We start from the raw sequence: 18974 nt of genomic DNA, 5'->3' as shown, positions 1-18974 counted from the left end.
CCTCTCATGGACATAGCTCATCTTATTGGGAGCCTCCCTTTCTTGAGGCTTCTCTCCAAAGGTTGTTGCATCCAATGCAGACCATGAGTCTCTATAAGGACACCAGCACGTTTTTCACTCAGCAGATTTAAATTAAAAAAAAACAGAACAAATGGGAGTTCCAGGGAGCTTTTATTGAGTTTAATTAACAAAATCAGGATTTTTCCATTCATCTTTTTTGCACTCACAACTCATGAAGCTCTTCACAAGTCAGTGCTGCAACACATACAAAGCCAGAGAAAACACATTCTCAACAAAATCTGAGCTCCACTGGAGAGTTTGCCAATTGCCAATTTAACAGAAAGCCAATTTTCCCCTCCCTCCCTTGACTGTTTTGAAGGACTAGACCATATTTGTTTGCTGGTTTACAGTTAGAATAGCAACCCCTTGTCCAGGGTCTACTGGATTATGACACTCCACTTGAATTGCAAATATTTTTTTTTCTTGAAATAAAAGTTCCAGTTTCTTTCAATAAGGGGAACAGTGACTATTTTCTTCTCCTGACACCCCTTCCCCAAAATTACTGGTTAAAATACAGCAAGGCTGTATCTTAATAAAGACATCCCTACTCCCCTCCCCCCACCCCCCCTCTCCACTCCTCCCTAACTTGTCTACAGCAGAATTTAACAATGCTTCCACACGCAGAGGCATTTCAGCAATGCAGTGATGAACTGAGCAAAGCCTACAGGATAATCTGCCAAAGCCTTCTTGTGAAGTTCAGATGCATGCTCTTTGGCCCAGAGACCTGGCTGATTACAAAGATAAACTGTGATTCGAAAAAGATGGACCAGAAGTTCACAGCAAGCAGAAAACTCCCTGCAGGGACTACAGTTGCCCAACCTCTACATGGTAGCTGTACTGCTGGAGTCTCTGGGAACAAAATTCACTTTGTTCTCAGGAAGTAATGACCAGCAGCCCCAGCAGCATTATGAAGGTTCAGCATCAGGGCAAGAACCACCACAACAGCAGCTCAAGAGATGTGGCATAACAGCTCTGTAACCTCTCTTACAGAAACTGAGGCAAGACAGCCATCTGCTCAGGTTTGTGTCCTATCAGTCATTTGTAAAGAAAAAAGTGTTTGAAGCATTTTTAAATCCTTGGAGCAGACACCCTCCCCCCCATCCCAAATAAAAATAAACAGAAGATCAGAATGAGATGATTTGATACCACCATATAACACAACATGAATTCATGTTGAGCTTCCCTGTTCTTACCCACAAAAACAGTCACAGAGGGCAAGGAAAGATGCTCCCATCTCATTCTGGAAATTGAAACATGTATTTGAGACCAACCCACCCCCCTCCCTTTGGGAAAAGGCCTCCAGCAGCTACAGTGCCCACCTGACAGTGGACACCCAGAGACTGGCCTATAGGTTCTCTCAAGTGGCTGAAGATTTCTTCTTCACAGCCACCTCATCCAGTTGTGAAACTCCATTTCAGAGACTCAGAGTGACACTTTCAGACTTCCAACAAAAAAGGAATGCAGAACACATCAGGTCCTCATTCTCATCAACTTTGTCAGAGGAAGTATTTGACCTAGGGCTCATCACTGAAGGTTCTGACTAATCCATCTGTAAAGGCCGATAACCAGCAAAAACTGGAGCTCACAAGAAATCTCAGGAAGCCAAGATTTATACACAAAACAACCAAGAAAACCCCAAACCAAAATAACTGAAAACAAACAAAAGCCCCAAACAAACAAACAAAAAGGGGAAGAAAAACCAACAAAAAAAAAAAAAACCAACAAAAAAACCCCACAAACAAACAAAAAACCCCCACAAAAACACCCCCCACAAAATAAAAACAAAACAAACAAACAAAAAAAAAAATCAAAACTAGGATTATCCTAGTCTTCTGGAGCATCTTTCCATTTGCAAGATCGCATCTGTTTGAGATAGCCTACTAGCACCAAAAATAGGCTGCTTCTTCCTTGACAAGAAGCCACCTAAAAATGGTGCCCCCGATAGTTTAGGTAAGTGCCATTCCTCAATGAGAGGCCAATTTTAAAGTAATACTTTCAAAAATTCTGTGCTTCAAGAGGGACCATCAATGCATGGCACCAGGCTAACCTACCACAAATCCATGCAGAGCACACACACCCGACTTGACATCGCTATCCTGTTCTTGTTACATGTGCATGCCCTGGTGAGATACAAAATTTATTTACATTTTCATGTCTTTGTTGCATTAAAATGATCCCTCTTCTGTCTGGAAAATCATAAGCTGGCTGCAGTACAGGAGCAAGATTTTACTTTTGGTCAAAGTTACCACCCAGAAGTTCCCACCCCCCCCACCCCCAAAAAGCACCCCAAAACTGTTTACATTTAGTACCTGCCAGTCAGATATAAGCTATGTGGCTCACAGAGACCAAGCTCTTGAGTTTGTATTCTAGTGCAGCATTTGCTACAGTTATGGAGTCACTGCTGACAAAAAGAAGAAAAACATCCCGAACACAAAAACCTTTCAATCTTGTAAAGTTGTTGTCAGGAGGCACCTGGCTTCTATTTATGATCATCAGGGAAAGGAATGGCTAGTCCACCTTGCGATTTCAAACTATTTTACTCCAATTCAAAAAAAGGGTCAAAATGGGGAGAAATTAAGACAATTACATCCTGCCTCAGAGGTAAGCAAGCATGGTGTGAGTGCAGCATCTGTATATGCAATAAATGACTGAGCAAAAGGGATTGCATTCACCCAGGTGCCTCCTGACAGTGGTGGTTAACAGGCTAAAAGGGATTTAAAAAAGAGTAATTTTTTTGATTTGTCTCACTCCTTTTGCCTGTAGATCAGGCCAAACATCAAGCATGTTGGGAGGGGCACAATTCAAAGCAACACTACTTGACCAGAAAGCACTTTTCAGCAATATACAATGTAAAATGACAGACAGCAACTCATGGCAAACAAGAGTAGTTGGCAAGCAGCTTCCTGCAGCTTCTGACATTAACAGGGGTTTGCCCTTACCTGCTCACAGTTCTGCACAGAGGCCACTCTGGGCAGAAAACGCAGCACTGCAGGAAGTGATTCAATTCCACAAAGCTCCAGAACTGTCAGTTTATGCACGCAAATTGGTTTTTTTATGGTCTCTAAAACCAAAATCCACACCTTACGCGTATACTGCTCAGCGACACCCACTGGATTTCCCTCACACCATGGTGGAACACAGGTCATGGACTCCTTCAGAGCTTGTCAAGTTCCTGAAGTTTCTAAAGGGGAAAATCAAAGAGCATCTCCCAAAAGGCTGAGCTATGGATTTGGAAGTCTTGGAGCCCCACAAGTGATCTCTTCCATACGAGCAGTACAGGACTGTTGCTAGCACCAGAGTAAATCCATCCTGACAAGGGACACTTGTGGTGGCCTGCAGTTCACAGAGGTCAGGGAACATCTCATTGTTTAGTGTTGCAGAAAACTGAGCCCCTCTCATCTTTAGCTGCTCCCATAATCAGTCTAATCCCTTTAACCTCAGCAACCTTCATCATAAAAGAAAAAGTTATATATGAACCTAAACAGAAAAAAAAATCATATTTACAAAGTTTGTACAATATACACATCTGATTTTCTATGGGACACACTGCACCAGAAGAAAGAGGGCCATGGCTCTGAAACAAGTCTACCTATCAAGTGCTGTAACTACTAATGAAGACTCATGGAAACCAGTCTTTAGTGTTCTGCTAGAGCACAGGGCTTTTCTTATGGCTCCTGCAAAGGATCACAGGCTACTCTTTCCTTCTGGAGCTATGATGCTGCACCTAATCAGCCCAGATTTTAGGTTGGTTTCATTTTAAATACAGATATTTACAGTTTGGGTGAACTGCAGATGCATATCAACTCCTCCAATTAAAAAAAAAAATTAAAAAAAAATTTAAAAAGTTGGAAAACAAAAAAAAAGGAGTATTACCAGTAACCAATACATTTCACCTCCCAGCCCTGGGCTTGACTACATGGGAAGGAGGAGAAGGGGAAGAGAGGGGAACTTTGACCTGAAACCAAAAACAGATGTCGATTCCTTGGGCTGTGTTGGAAAGGTGATATTCTGAATGGTCTCATAGCATAAGGCACTTTGCACGAATAAGTAAGAAGCTCTTTAGCTTAAAAAATAGATGAGTAACCAGGGAGAAGTTGAAATGCACTCAGTCAATGGTTAAAGAATTTGAAATAGCAGACAAGCTCGTGTTCATCAAGATTCTTCTCTTTTCAGGGTTTCTCTTCTTCCCTTGCTGACCCTCCCGCCCAAAGAAAACAAAATTTAAAACCAGCAGTTAGTGCAACTAATGTTCAATCAGCACACAGTGCAAACAAGTGGAAAAACAAAAAGACATTCCTCCTTTTATCTTCTTTCTTCCTTGCTGCCAAATTTAAAGAGAAAAAAAGGCCGAGCTCTTTTAGTCTTCATAGCTCCGAAATGAAAAGATGAAGAAAAACCCACAAAGAGAAGGGTATCCCCAAAGAAACGATGTGTCACAGATCTGGATCATAGGGCTTCACCTTCTGGCATGCGTAATCAAAGCCTAAAAAAAAAAAAAAAAAATGAAACAAAACAACAACAAAACCACCAAAATCAAACCAAACAAACAAAACAACCTCCCCAAAACCAAACAAATAAACAAAAAAAAAAAAAAAAACCCCAAAACAACAAACCAAAGAAACCCCACAAACAAACAAAAACAGAAAAAAAGGCAGAAAAAACCCAATAAAACAAACAACCACAACACCCTCAGTTAAATCGGTTCTATACAAAACCAGAACACAAAGTGATGAATCACATACAGTAACTATGCAACAGCTCTCAAAAGGCAAAGGGCATATTGAACAGCTCAATACCAATTTCAGTTTTGTAGAAAGAGGTGCTGCTAAAGCCCTTCTGTACCTATGGAACATGACTACCTCCTGGTTTCTTGTATTTTAGGAAGCAGCAAACTGCTCCTGGGCAAGGTCCCAGCATTGCCCTTAGGAAGCTGTTCCACATTCATTAACTGCTACCATCCAAGAGCCTGCTCCACATTCATTACCTGTTTTGTGTTCTATTTATTTATAGACATGGAGAAGGTTCAATCATCAAAGCAGAAGCTTTCAAGTCAGCTTGGTATGACTATCTAGGGCTATCCTTGGATGACTTCAAAGAAGGAACCATAGGTTCATTTTAACGCTATCAAGCAGTCTGCTTCTATAGCCACTTTTTTATCTTTGGTCATCTGAAAAGAATTTCAGCAGCTTCACTGGTATTGTCTTTCTAATTCCTGACCTCTGAGAAGAGTACACATAAGAATGATTTTCAGCCTAAACTGTATGGTGATGGATCTTGCATGACATCTTAACTCAGGTCAGATCATCATCCTGCAGCCAATTTAACTTGACTGCAGTCCAGGGCAAGTCATCTTCCTATAAAAGGACTTAACTCGGCAGCTTTTCCTGAGACAATGATCAGAGAGGGAGCACTTAGATCTGAGTCTCCAACAGTGAAACCTCATTTTCTGTTGAAACTATGTAGACGACCTCAAGTGGCAGCAAAGATGAATTACAGTTCACTCCCTACTTTGTTCACTTCCAAGAATTCTATGAACCAAAGGATACAAAAGAGGCAGCACCTTTTGCTTGAACCTGGTCCTTCTGGCTGGTGAGGTGCTTACTCTTTGGTTGATGCTCTGTTCTCAACGCTATCCATTTTATCTCCTCACCTTTTTGAGGACTACTTTCCTCTCGGCCCCTCACCAATTTCTCATTTCAGCTTAGCAATACAGAAAGACCTCATTAGGCTACTAGTACTCCATCAACCATTTGCCACTCCCCCTTTTCCCCATTTTTGATCTCCTTAGCACATGGTTAGCATTTCAATCAAAACAACTAAAAAATACTCATCCCTCCCCTCCCACCTTCAGCACATCCATGGAATTCCTTGCACTGACATTCTATTTCAAACCTGGGTTTTCACATTCAGAGCTTTTTCATCACATCAGTTTCCCTCTTCCCTTGAGGTAACACCAACACATCAACAACATTCCTTCATTCACACATCACTATTCATCAAGGCACTTATATACCTGCATGTTTACTGTTTCTCATCTTCTACAGGTTCACTGTGGTATTCTGCCACATACAAGCTCTTGTCGATGTTGCTTGGTATGGGTTTAATTTCAGTTCCCAACTGCTCCTCAATACTTTTCAGGTTGAATCGATCATCATAGGTGATTAAGTTGATGGCCAGGCCAAGATGACCAAAGCGACCTTGACAAAAAAACAAAAACACACACCTAAACTGAACTGAGTTAACATGGGGTTGTCAGAAAAAAAGTCTGCAGACGGTGAAGTTAGTATCATTCTGTGATGTAAAAAACAATCCAGCCACAGGTCTCTACACCTTTCACAACAGTTTTTGGTAAGGAGTTCTGTAGTGCTGTAGGAGTAAAACTCAGGAGGTTCAAAATGCTCTGACCAAAGCTCCAGGATAATCACCATCAAAAAGTCTTCCAGAGCTCTTGAACAAGCCTGAACTATAAAGTTCAACTACACTGAGTTCCTTTGTTTTTTGCCTTTCTTCAGGGCCTATTCTGCTGATTCCCAGACAGTAGAAACATATCTCAAAACACACGCAGAAGAAAGACACATACATCTCTAGGCTTGAGACACTCTGAAGCTGAGATTTTAGTAGAGAAAATCCTGAGATAAAAGCAAGATATGCCTCTTTTTTTCCCCCATTAGATTGTTCAGGCCAGTTTCAAGAAAACAGCCCTTTATTCAGATAATATCCTCAGCGAGGATAGCCATCTGAAACGATACCCAAAAATAAATTTGTCAGAAAAATCAAAGCTACCTAAGGTAATTCTCAAATATAGTAATAAAAAACCAAAAGCCAATTCAAGGCTAAAAAGCATCACAGTCATCAGCAAAGTTGCACCTAAAACAGGTTTTTCCTCTCACCTGATCTGCCAATGCGATGAAGATAAGTTTCTGCCAGCTTTGGGAAATCAAAATTTATCACCACATTCACAGCCTGGATATCAATACCTCGGGTAAACAGATCTGAAAGACAATCCAGATCACAAAGAAATTTAATTTCAATGAGCTCAAACGCTGACAGTATTTAGGGTGTAAAGATTAACAGTGATTAACATTGCTTTGCACTAGTTTCCAAATATAAGCTTTCCTTGTATCAAAGGCAGTTTACATACAATCCTGTTACAGCTTCCTCTTGCTCTGTATACCTTGTAAACATGAATAACCTAAGGAGTAAAACCAAAACCACCAGATCTGCACATCTACACAGAAAAAATAACCACAAAGCTATTTTTTCCACATTACACTATTTCAGAGCAGTTCTTCTCAAGCATCTCTTCACACAGAATTGTGCACTGCCAGTGTCACAACAGACTTGTGACCTGAACTACATTCCATCACCTCAACTACTTCTATTCTGCTTCAAGCAATTTTTAAGATGGCCCAGACATATGTAGTGATAGCAGACACTGCCAGGTATTGCCATAAGCAGGCCATACAACAAAGAACTCAGATCATACACAGGCCAGTCAAAACTACAGAAGAATTTAGAAAAAGTGAGCTATAAACACTTAAAAGAATCAGCAAAACTTCACATGACCATAGTCACAGTTGTACTGATATATCATACAGTTTATGACCCAACAACTCAGGGAACCCTCACACATGAAAATAAAAAGAAAACACTATTGCAGTAAAATTATTTGTTGGCAAGCTGCACCTTCACAAAAGACAAAATTCCTCATGCCTAAAGGAGTGCTGCACCCTGCTAACATGCAGGTTTGACAAAGAGACATCTTACTAAAACATCTTGTTTTGGATCAGCTAACTGATTGTAGATCAGCTAACTATTGTAGATCAGCTAACTGATCTACAATACTGGGATAATGCACTTTCTATCATAAACTTTAGAAACAGGAAAATGTTTAGGAACTCTCACCAGTGCAAACGAGATTGCGGCACAAGCCATTTCGGAAATCATGGAATACACGATTGCGGTGCTCCTGGAAATACATACATATAAACAAAGAGAAACAAAAAACCAAAACCCACAAACCAACCAGCTGTTACTTTTAGGTATATTCCAGCAACTAACACCCAACTTCAATCGCATACATTTCTCCCCCTTGCCGTTAGAGAACAGCTGAGTTGAAACAAGATGCCAGTACAAATTTTTTAGCACTTCTTACCATATATTCTAAAGAACTAACTCTAGAGAGTCTTAATCCCATTTCTCAACAAAGGCAATTAACTTACTGTGTTTTAAAATCTCCTATGGTGGCATCCAAACCATCTCAGAAAAGGACTATCTAAAGTTAAAATCACCTGAAATCACATCAGGGAAGTTAAACTGGTATTTTGACTGTTCTCTTTCTCCAGCCCGGCCCCCTTGCCAAATTTCAAATGTTTGACTCACTCCCTCAAAAACTGAAGCTGGTAGTAACTTTCCCTTTCCTGATAGTAACTTTCCTTTCCTTTAACAGAATTAGGGGTGGGATGAGTCAGTTTTCGGTGAAGACTCTCCCCTCACAAACACCTCACTTTGGGCTACACTAAGATTAAGTAATATCACTGTTGAGTGAAATTTAGAGAGGGAATGAACAAGCTGAAGCATTCTGCAAAAACATAGCTGCACTTATCCAAAAAGATCATCTACTGACTGATCAAAAGCATAGAAAAATCAAACATCAAGAAACCCACTTCCATATCTCTCTGTTCTCAATAACACCACCACTTCAGTTTCTGCCCAATTATTGCTCTGCATCTGCCCCATGAGCAGCAAGCTGTACTAGTTTACATATAAAATTAAAAAAAAATGTTTCAAAGTAAGCCTGTTCTACATGCATCACTTCAGCCTTCTGACATCTTTTAATAGTCTGAAGCTAGAGGAAGTATCGTACAGGAGCTACTGTAGAATTAGCAGAAACCTCTGCACCAGCAGAGCTGCAATCGCATTTTTTACCAGCAACACCACGGCCACAAGTGTACGGTTACCATACACTAGCCACAGCTATCACCAAGAGGTTTGATCCAATCCATCGCCTCAACTTCTCAGATTCCCCTGCAGTCACTGTGCAAGATTACTGTTTGCAAAGCCACAGAGGGCACTCAATGGGCTACGTACTGTGGTTTTTGTAATTTAATTCAGGCCCGTTTTCATCTGAGTTAGTTACACTGTGTGCTCTACCCTGGCTCCCCGTGCTGCCAAAGCAAGGCAGCAGCACTAAGAACTGTGCCTTCTGGCTGCAGTTTGTGCTTACACTGGGACTAATTACCCTCACATGAAGTAGTAAAATACCAACTGGACACATACACTGAATAGTCCAGAAAGAGAGCTGGGATGGGGGGAAGGTTGGAAGTGGGTATCTAAAACCAAAGCTATAGCAAAGCAATACACGTTTCAGTTTATGAAGAACATGCCAATTTAAAGCAAGCATGAGACTTAGTTCAGCTGTTCAGTAAAGCCTGAGGTGCGGTGGAAAAGACTTCATACTCACCTGCCTCATTTTAGCATGGATATAAAAGCAGGAATAGCCCAGTTGGGAGATCTTTTTGGCTAGCAATTCAACCCGTTGAGAGGAGTTGCAGAAAATGATCGACTGGTTAATCTGGAGCTGAACATATGAACAGTATTCTCAATAAATGCAGCATTTTACTAACAGAGGGTCCCAGACACGTCTAAATCCCATGCAGAAAGAAAGCACGGCAAGTATGCCGCTGGTAATTTACATCAGATATATTTTTGTATAGGAAGGGAAACAATTAAGAAAGTTCTGTAACACAGAGATGCCGGACCAGAAGCATGCATTTTTAGCCTTAGATACATAGCACATTTTGACAAAGAACTTTCATTAGGCTGCCTTTAAAATACTCAACCTTATTTATGATCCCAAGAGAGAAAAAGCTTCTGGTATGTTCCCGACACAGCCCTGCTCCTTACCCTGGAAAAGAGTGTATTGAGGCAGTGCACTTTCTGACGCTCAGTGACATAGGCATAGTACTGAGTAACTCCCTTCAAGGTCAGCTCCTCCATCAAATTTATCTCATAGGGTTTCTGCAAATGGGAATTCTGAAAAATAAAGATATTCATAAAGCAGGCAGATCTACGTGCAAAAGAATGTATGTAGTTCCCACTCTACACCACACTTAACTTCCTCCAAGGCAAGGATGCACTACTTAGCCACTCACTCTTCATGCTATGCTGAAAACAGGGTGGGTAAATTTTCACAATTACTTATATATCCGAGGTGACTAAGCAGGCCAAACAGGAGCACCCTCCACAAGCAAATCCAAACAGATGATGTAACTAATATACAAAGTAGAAAATAGCACCTTATTGGCATACACCTTTAATGCAACTGCAGGTCAAAAACTGCTTTCAAACTTCTGCCCTAGACTTAGGCTGATTTAGGTTAAACCTGTGAAGTTTAGATGTATTTAAAATAGCAAACACTAACAGCTATGCACCACTCATCCACACCCTTCCTGCACAATGTCACCACCATCATCATACCTACAGGGACACATCTCCACTCACCATGAACTTCTGCACACTCAAAGGAAAAGTGGCTGAGTAGAGCAAAATCTGTCTGTTTTTAGGTAGCGTGAGGATTATGTCTTCCATTATTTGAACAAAATCTTGAGACAGCAACTTATCTGCCTGTAACAACAGAAGTAATAAACAGCAAGTTAAAATAATGGCGTAAGGTTTTAGCCTTTTGGTAGCTACACATTTGGGGGAAGGAAAAAAAACAGTTACCAAGGCTCCTACTAGAGCCATCCAAGAGCTTTCAAACTACATTTTCACTCAGAAGCTTGTATGCTATTAGTTGTTCATAAGTCAATTTTATATACATTTATATATATGGTAAGCACAGCTGACTCAAACAGAAACCAAATGAAATGCATTCCTTTGTTGCAGAATAGACTTACTCTATTCTTCAGCATCAGCAAAGACAGGAAAGGCTAATCTTCCTAGGCTGTTTTCTTAGAAGATTTACATGCAAAAAATTCCTACTGTCAAAACAGTTTCTCAAAAATACTCAGAAATGGAGGAGACCTTACAATGTCTCTAAGCAAGTTTGAATCACTGCTGTGCACCAAAAGGACACTCACTGAGACACATCATTCCTTTAACTTGGTGTTAAAATCCCAGAACATTTAACATAAGCAACTTGCCTCATCCAATACTATCATCTGGACATGCTCAACTTTTGCTACTCCTTTCTTGATGAGATCGAGAATTCTCCCAGGGGTAGCTATCACCACATGCACTGTAAGGTTAGAAGAGAGAGAGAGAAAAAAAAAAAAAGAGAGAGAGAGAAACAAAAAACACCACAATGTTAAGATGATTAAAACTGTCTTTCCTTCCAGTATTCATGGCCATGTTTCACATGAACACTTTGGAAGAATGACAACAGTATACAAACACCAAAAAAGACGCTGTAGTCTGTTCTGTAAACAGGCAAATAGCAACAAGCAAAAATTCCACGACCCCATTGCAAAAGCCACAAAGAAACAGCAACCTTAGTATAGCTAAAGTGCTCTGACCTGTATCATCAAGTCTCATTATGTCATCTCGCAAATTGGTTCCTCCCGTTGTTGCCATCACTTTGGCACCTCCCATGTGCTTGCTGACTTGGATACAGATTTGACTGACCTGCAGGGCTAGTTCACGGGTGGGAACAATCACCATTGCTAGAAGTTAAAAACATCACTGTGAGTTACGAGTAACACCCTGTATCTTAAAAACTCATCCTCAGAGGAGACAGAGACTTCATGTAAAACAATGAAAAGCAGAGTCTAGGAATTCCAGTCCAGGTATCCTGAACAAGACCTAGGAAATGCTTTTGACAAGGCAAATTCCATGCAAGGGTTCTCCAGTCTTTGATGCACCCATTGCACAAATATCCCAGGCAGCATGCTTACTTATTATTCCACATTCACTTTCCAGGGCAAGACAGAAAAGTCTACAAGCCTTCTTCTATTTGAACCTTTTGAAAACAACTGTGGGACTTTGCAAATTACACCTCCCCATCATCACTCCCCATTAGCCTTCTCTGAAAGTACAAGCAGGTAACATACACTGCCCAATTTCATTAACCAGTTTTAGATTCAAGTCTAATGTAGTGACTGACACCATTATCTGGCAACAGCTAAATGTGATCCACCTCAACTGACCTTGTATATTGTCCTTCTTTAAGTCTAGCCGTTCAAGTAAAGGAATGAGGTAGGCTCCACTCTTGCCTGTTCCATTTTTTGCTCTAGCCAAGATATCCCTACCAGATAAAGCAATGGGGATGCTCTCCTCCTGAAATGCAAGGACAGAAAGTGCATGAGCAATTAATCATAAGTCATGTTTCACTGACGAGGCTGACCACATTTGACTCCCCTCACTAACAATACCACATGAAAGCTGACTGCTTCATGACCATTATTATTACTATCCTGCAACTACAAGCATGACAGACTCACAACAGGAAGAAGTTAAACCCATCAGTAAAGAGTTCCCCAGCACTTCCCACCTAGAAGTCCTTATCTTGCCTGATCATAAGAAAGGGATCAGGTACCACAGGTAAACCCATACTAACACATTAGGAAAATAGTGAAAAGTTGGGAAAACAAAAAGTGAAGAGACAGTTACAGTCACTAGTAAACTCCTCCTAAGGAAAAAGATTCCCCCCTTAATCTGAGCATTAGAACCACCTCAGTCCATGTGATTCCAGCCTCTATATTCCTGTGATATACTTCTCGAAATCTTCAGCCATCCAAACACAGGCCCCACGTATTTTAATTTCACTACCTTTTTCAGCAACCTCTAAAGAAATCTCATCCTTCTGGAAAAGTGGCATAATTAGAATCTGCTTATAAACAAAGCAAGCCATAGTTTTCTCATGCCTTAAAGAGACAAGGTGGTAGAGCTGTGTCAGTGATAAACCTTGAGAGACCATTTAAAAGATAATTCAACCTTCCACCCCCTGAAGTTTACACAAGAACGGTTCTTAATAGTACAAGCCTTAGAAGTAAAAGAAAGATGGAGGTACAGAAAAGTAAACTTGCTAAGATATTATTCTCTCTCCTACAGTCTTCATTACTCTTCTTCCACAAGACTACAACAGAAAGAGCCAACACTATGATAAAGCCATAATTATATTTTTAACAACTAAAGGTACATAGCCAATGGTAACTCAGTTTTGGAAAATTTATAGAACAGACCTCTGGGACTACTTATGTGAAAGCACTGTTACTGAACAGAGAATTATCAAATTAACAACTCCAGCATGAAAAGGAAAATCCAAGTTAAATGTCTCAAAAGAGTAAGGCAGTCCCATCACTAAGTCACTCAAGGATTGACTTAGTGATTTAGTTGGGGATTAGAAATTCTTGCTTTTCCCAAGGGACACCAAGTTCTTTCGTTCACAGCTTCAATTTTCCCCAATGATGGCATAAGTATTGGGCATTTAGGCATAAGAACGTCAATACATTTACAGAAGTTAAAAGCAGCATCTAAGTAGTCTGTTTGAAAACAACCTGAATAGGAGATGGTTTTTCCCAGCCCATTTCAAAAATTCCCATCAGCAACTCCCGTTTCAAACAGTAATCTTCAAACTCATTTCCTTTTGTGGAGGTCACGTCCTGAATAATCAAAAAAAACAAGCACATCCATAAGATCAGGTCATACAACCTGCAGCTGTTAATTTGATCTGAAATTGCCTGTACAGGAACACCACGAATTACTACACAAGAGTTCCCATTAAGTCATGCAACACCCTACAGCGGCAAAGGAAACATTGGCTTTCTCAGAGCCAAACACAGCTCCTGAGTGTATACAGCGACACCTTCCCATCTGCCTCACATGAAGCAGAGGCTGCCTGTGTCATGTTATAATACTAATAAAGAAAGAGATCCACAGTGAACTCCATTTTTGAGCTTTCCAAGAACAGCATCACTCACAAGCAGCTGAGAGAACAAATTAATTCTTCATTTAAAACAGCAGGAGCTGAACTACTTTTTAGCCTTCACTCAGGACAGTATTTTACCACTGCAATCTCTCCCACAAGTTTTATTTAATATTTATTCCTACAATTCAATCATCCTTACCGAAGTTTTGATTCTCAAATCCTTTGGAGGGAGTTTTAAAGTCTTCTTCCAGTCATCACCAGGTCTATAGCAAAATAAAATGAAAACAGATTTTTAAATAATGAATATTTTGATTTTGCACTTTTTTTTTTCTTAGATATAGTGATGAACATATTATATTTTCACCTCCTCAAAGCTAAAAGCGCCTACACATATGAGCTCAAATCTTCTCTGAGCTAAGCAGGATGTAACAGGCAAAAAACTGTAAACAGACAAAAATCAGCTGTCTGCCAAACAAGTCTGAGAAATCTTTATCCAGTCATGATTCAGGTCCCATTTTTAGGGCACTGAATCAAACAACAGAACAGATATAAAACTGAGCACTTACTTAGTCACATAACAGAAACTAGCTATAATAAACCCACACAACAATATTTCATGACTTGAAAGAAAAATTCTCTTGCCCAAGGAAGATCCATTCTTAATCCCCAAGTAAAGTGAAAAGGTAAAAAATGCTTCTGATGAAAAAACTTAGTAAGCAATCACTCCACTTATTGACGAAACTTCATTTTCTCTCTGTGAGATTTAGATACCCATCCTCTCTTGAAAGTCACTGAAGAGTGGAGAGAAAGTCTTTCTTGTCACCAGTCCCAGGAAGTTATGCGTGGATTGTGATGAGTTTAATTCACAACATTCATTAGAGTAACCACGTCATACATTTAAAAAAAAGAGGGGGAGGGAGCAGGTTAGGCAGATTTTAAGAACCTGAGTGCTCCATCCCACTTTCTCTGAGGAGAGCTGGCACTTCCTTCACAAATAATTAACAAAATAAAATAAAAGCCAGTGCCCTTCAGGAGGAGGAGGATCCATGGGGGGGAAAAAACCCAAAAAAAAACACAATAAAGGAAAGCAACACATTACCACACCATCCAAGTATTTTACACCTTTTAGAAATTCCAATCAGCACACTTCCAAAACTAGCTGGATGGGGAGCAGGATATCACAGTGGGACTGTATCCTCTCAGCTCAGCCTTTGATAAATTAAAGCCAGAGCATTACAATGAGAAGATCAGGTACTACTATTTCAGATCCGTGACAAGAGAGAAATTACTTTAAAGCATTTCTCACCACGGGAAAGAACTAGAACTGCAACAAACTGAAAGGCGTAAACAATTAGACTGAGACCAGGTGGCATTTCCTTCTCAGTCTTAAACGTCAGTTCAGTTCCTTTCCACTCCTATACTTCCCTCTTGCACCAAGAGCAAAAAACACAGGATTCTAAAGCTAGGCTACCTCTGACAGTGGCTCACACTCAGAAAAGCACAGCATCAAACTGGATTTTCACAATAGTAACTGCTGGAGAGAAGCTTGCACATGGAAATACAGCTTTTTTGTAAGGTACATGACAGGACACTTCTAACCACCCATGTGACAAAACAACAGAAGACAGTGTTTTCCAAGCAGGAATCCAAGAATGCTTTCCCATACACAACTTTTAAACATTCCTTTCACGGCAGCCAATACAAATACTTACTTAATAGCGGTGGTCATACTCTGTGCTTGCTGTTGAGTGCCATTATTGATTGTGCTGGCATTTTTCAGCTGGTTCATCTGTTGCTGAGTTTGTGTGCCTCCACCTCCTGGGCCCCCGCTGGGTTTTACAGGGCCTCTCAACTGCCCATTCTGACTGGATAGACCCATTATAACAGGGTTCTCTGTTCTGGCCGTGCTCATGCTTTTATCTTTAAAGATGTCTTTTTAGACTTCAAAACTTTGAAAGTCAGTACAGAAACTGTAATAACAGTTTATTAGACTCTCCAAAATGAAGAGATAAATAAGTCTTGCTCAATATATGAGTCCTTTATTGCAATGCAGGCAAGCACCTGTAAGTCACTCAAAAGTAAAGCAGTAACTTGCTCTGATGCACTGTGGAACAACTTTTTTTTAAAAAAAGCCCTCTATTGAAGTTCAGTTATATCACAATTCACTTGCTTCAATCTGAAAGAGAAGCAGACAATAACAATTAGTATGTGGATTTTTGTCTATGCAAATCACATCAATGTACTCTTGTATTTTAGAAAAATTTCTTCCCAGGCGATGTGCAACAACAGTACTTGCTTTTTTGTTTCCTCAGTGATAATTATAAAGACATGCATCAAACTTTTTTTGCCTTTCTAGAAAGTGTTGCCTAACATCTTCAGACACCAAAGAAAACTTCCCAAACAGTTGTGCTTTCAGCGACCTTCCACTACATATCCCCTCACGTAAAGTAACCATTAAGTGTATCAATTGCTTTGATGGCTCCTCAATTCCCCCACAAATTCCCCCACTTCCAGGATGCAGCCAACCAGCCCTAAAACATGAAAAATATTATGCATAAGTTTGTGACGAGAAGCAAGACTACCACAGGGAGTGGACATTCCAGTTAGAACTGACAAAACCCTTACATTACACTGATTGCCCTGCTCGGTTTGAATGGGAAATATAGATTATGCAAACCCAAAAGAACAACTTACACTCCTCCAACCCAAAATGCTAGCTCAACCAGCTTACCCCCAGTTTTCAACCGGGTATTGATTTAAGGCTATTCAGAAGAGTGACGAAACACCATTATGCTGAATTGAGAGCAGCTGCCTCTTTGAGTCGGAGTGACTGAGCTTGAACTGAGGCAGTAACGCTGCTGGTCATGCAGCTTCCTGCTTGTGATCTTACCTTCCTGCTGTCAGCGACAACTTATGTGGTTCTTGGAAGATAACATTTCATACACATGACTTAATATTGACTCTGTATGTAACAGAAAGGTTGCAAAACTGTGGAAAGACAATACAAAGTCTGCCCCTTACATAAAGCAAGCATGGACCAGAGCTAAAGGCTCCTTACAATGGTACCAGGGAGACAAAATGTCCCTAGTCCAAAATCTGTTGAAACAAAATCGTTTGGCTCGCCTTGAGCATCTGCATCTTGGGAAAATACAAAGGGAAGACCAGAAGACTACTGCTTCCTAACCTCGGCATTCACAACAAAATGCATGTTTTCCCGGTGAATAAAAAGGCACATTGAAGAGCATTTCAAGAGAGTGGAAAAGGAATTCAGACTTCCCAGGTGTTTTAAGGTGTGTCAGTGCTGGCTTCCAGCAAAATTTTAAAGTTTGCGATACTAGGATTTTCTGCTAGTTAACTTTCAAGGCATCTTCGAAAAGGTATTTCTCTTGCCCATTAACTTCGTAAAAACCAGAGGAGTTGCGAAGGTAGCCAGAGACGCCAATGAGACCCGACTACTAACGCCGAGAAGTTCTCCAATAGCCAATAGCGTAGGAAATGAAACCTCTGTCCCTTGTGCCCACACGCTCGTAATTATCTTTTAGAAAAACACAAGTTTAAAAAAACCCGCAAGTCTCACGGAACCCAAAAGAATCTCCCTGTTCCGATAAAAGAGACGCCACCATTTCGCAAACCAGCGGACTGGAAAAAAAGGGCCTCCATCGCATATCTCTGCTCTCCGGGCGCGGGCGGACGGCCGGGGCATCAGCTGCGGACCTCTTCCATTCCATCGCCTAGGCCCGGCACAAAGGGAGCCCTCGAGGTGCTCAGTGTGCCCGATGAGCCCGGGCCGCAGTGCGGAGCCCCGGGGCAGAGCGGTGGGCCCGGCGCCGCCCGCCAATCGCAGCTGCGCCACACCAACACCTCCCGCCCGCGAACAATGGAGCGGCCGCAGTTTGCCGCCTGAGCCGGCGAGGAGCGAGAGCTGCTCGGGGCCCGCCCCGCCCCCGCGGTCCCTCGGTCCCGCCGCTCCCGGTGCGCCCAGGCCCGATCCGGCCGTCCCCGCCCCGCCCGCGGCGCCGCCAGGCCCCGCTCAGGCCCGCGCTCTCGCCGCAGGCCGCGAGGCGCGGCCCGCCAGCAGCGGCCCCCTCGCCCTGCTCCCACGGAGCCATGCCCGCCCTGGCCCGTCCTCACCGCCACCAGCCGCGCTCCCCCTCGCCCAGGTACAAAATCCTCTCGCTCCCCCGGTGCCTTGTTATGGCGACTCGACACTCCAAGATGGCGGCTTCCTCCTTCCTCCTGTGCGCCCTCCCCCTCCCGGCGGGCGGCACCGGCCCGCCCCACACGCATCACGTGCGTGCGTACGTCCGTCCGTCCGTCCGTCCGTACGTACGTACGTACGTTCGGCGTGCGCCACGCGTTACGTCCCGCCCAGCGTGCGGCTGCCCGCGTGACCGCGCTGGCCGCTCGCGCCGCTCCCTCAGACCTGTCCCTCCCCTTTGAACCTGGAAACGTAACGGGGCTTCGCTATGTGCCCATTAAAACAACACAAACGTAACAATGAGGGACTGAGCCACAGCTGTAGGAGTCGTAACCGCCGATCGTGACAGGCTGGGGATTGGCATTTGTTTTTAGACAGGTGTTACTTGGACGTGGATTTTGACAAAGCGAGACACAATGGGAGTGTAATCTTAGTAGTTACTGCTTTGCAGACAATTTTTTCTTCAAATGTTTTTGCAAAGTACATGCAAAAGGACAAGAACATTCCCGGGTTTATCTAGTTCCTGACATCTACAGCTGTCTCTAGGTGGTTGTTTTTCCACCCTCAGCAGCAAAAGCACAAGCTCCACCCTCCAGTTGTAGCTGGTTGAGAACATTCTTCCTGACCTTTCTGTCTCCCGGGCCCAGTGATCCCCCACTCGCCTTACCCCTCAGCTCTTGCAGCACGGGGCTTGCTCAGTCTGTGTTCTCCCTGTCAGTGAGGCACAGTGGGAGCTCCCTACGGCCTCCCTCCGGTTTTGCTGCTCTCCATCCTCTCAGGAGAAACAGTGCCCAGAAGCTGATGAGCACGTGCAGGTGCACACAGAAGTCCTCACGGCAGGGGAGGACA

General features: G+C 42.2%; 1 protein-coding gene across 1 annotated transcript; it reads right to left on the bottom strand.

The window, feature by feature from the left end:
* Window positions 1-152: 152 nt before the first annotated feature.
* On the bottom strand, window positions 153-18166 carry DDX6 (DEAD-box helicase 6). The gene is made up of 14 exons (XM_054517082.1): window positions 18059-18166; window positions 15640-16103; window positions 14127-14190; window positions 13557-13661; window positions 12207-12336; window positions 11577-11723; window positions 11201-11299; window positions 10564-10682; window positions 9967-10095; window positions 9524-9640; window positions 7966-8029; window positions 6951-7052; window positions 6074-6257; window positions 153-4543 (listed from the first exon to the last, which is right to left on the bottom strand). The coding sequence occupies exons 2-13, from the start codon at window positions 15837-15839 to the stop codon at window positions 6082-6084; spliced, it is 1452 nt and encodes a 483-aa protein (XP_054373057.1). The 5' UTR covers window positions 15840-16103; window positions 18059-18166; the 3' UTR covers window positions 153-4543; window positions 6074-6081.
* Window positions 18167-18974: the final 808 nt, after the last annotated feature.

The sequence above is a fragment of the Molothrus ater genome, chromosome 22 (genome assembly GCF_012460135.2).
Source record: "Molothrus ater isolate BHLD 08-10-18 breed brown headed cowbird chromosome 22, BPBGC_Mater_1.1, whole genome shotgun sequence".
NCBI lineage: Eukaryota > Metazoa > Chordata > Aves > Passeriformes > Icteridae > Molothrus > Molothrus ater.
This window is presented reverse-complemented; position numbering and strand designations above follow the sequence as displayed.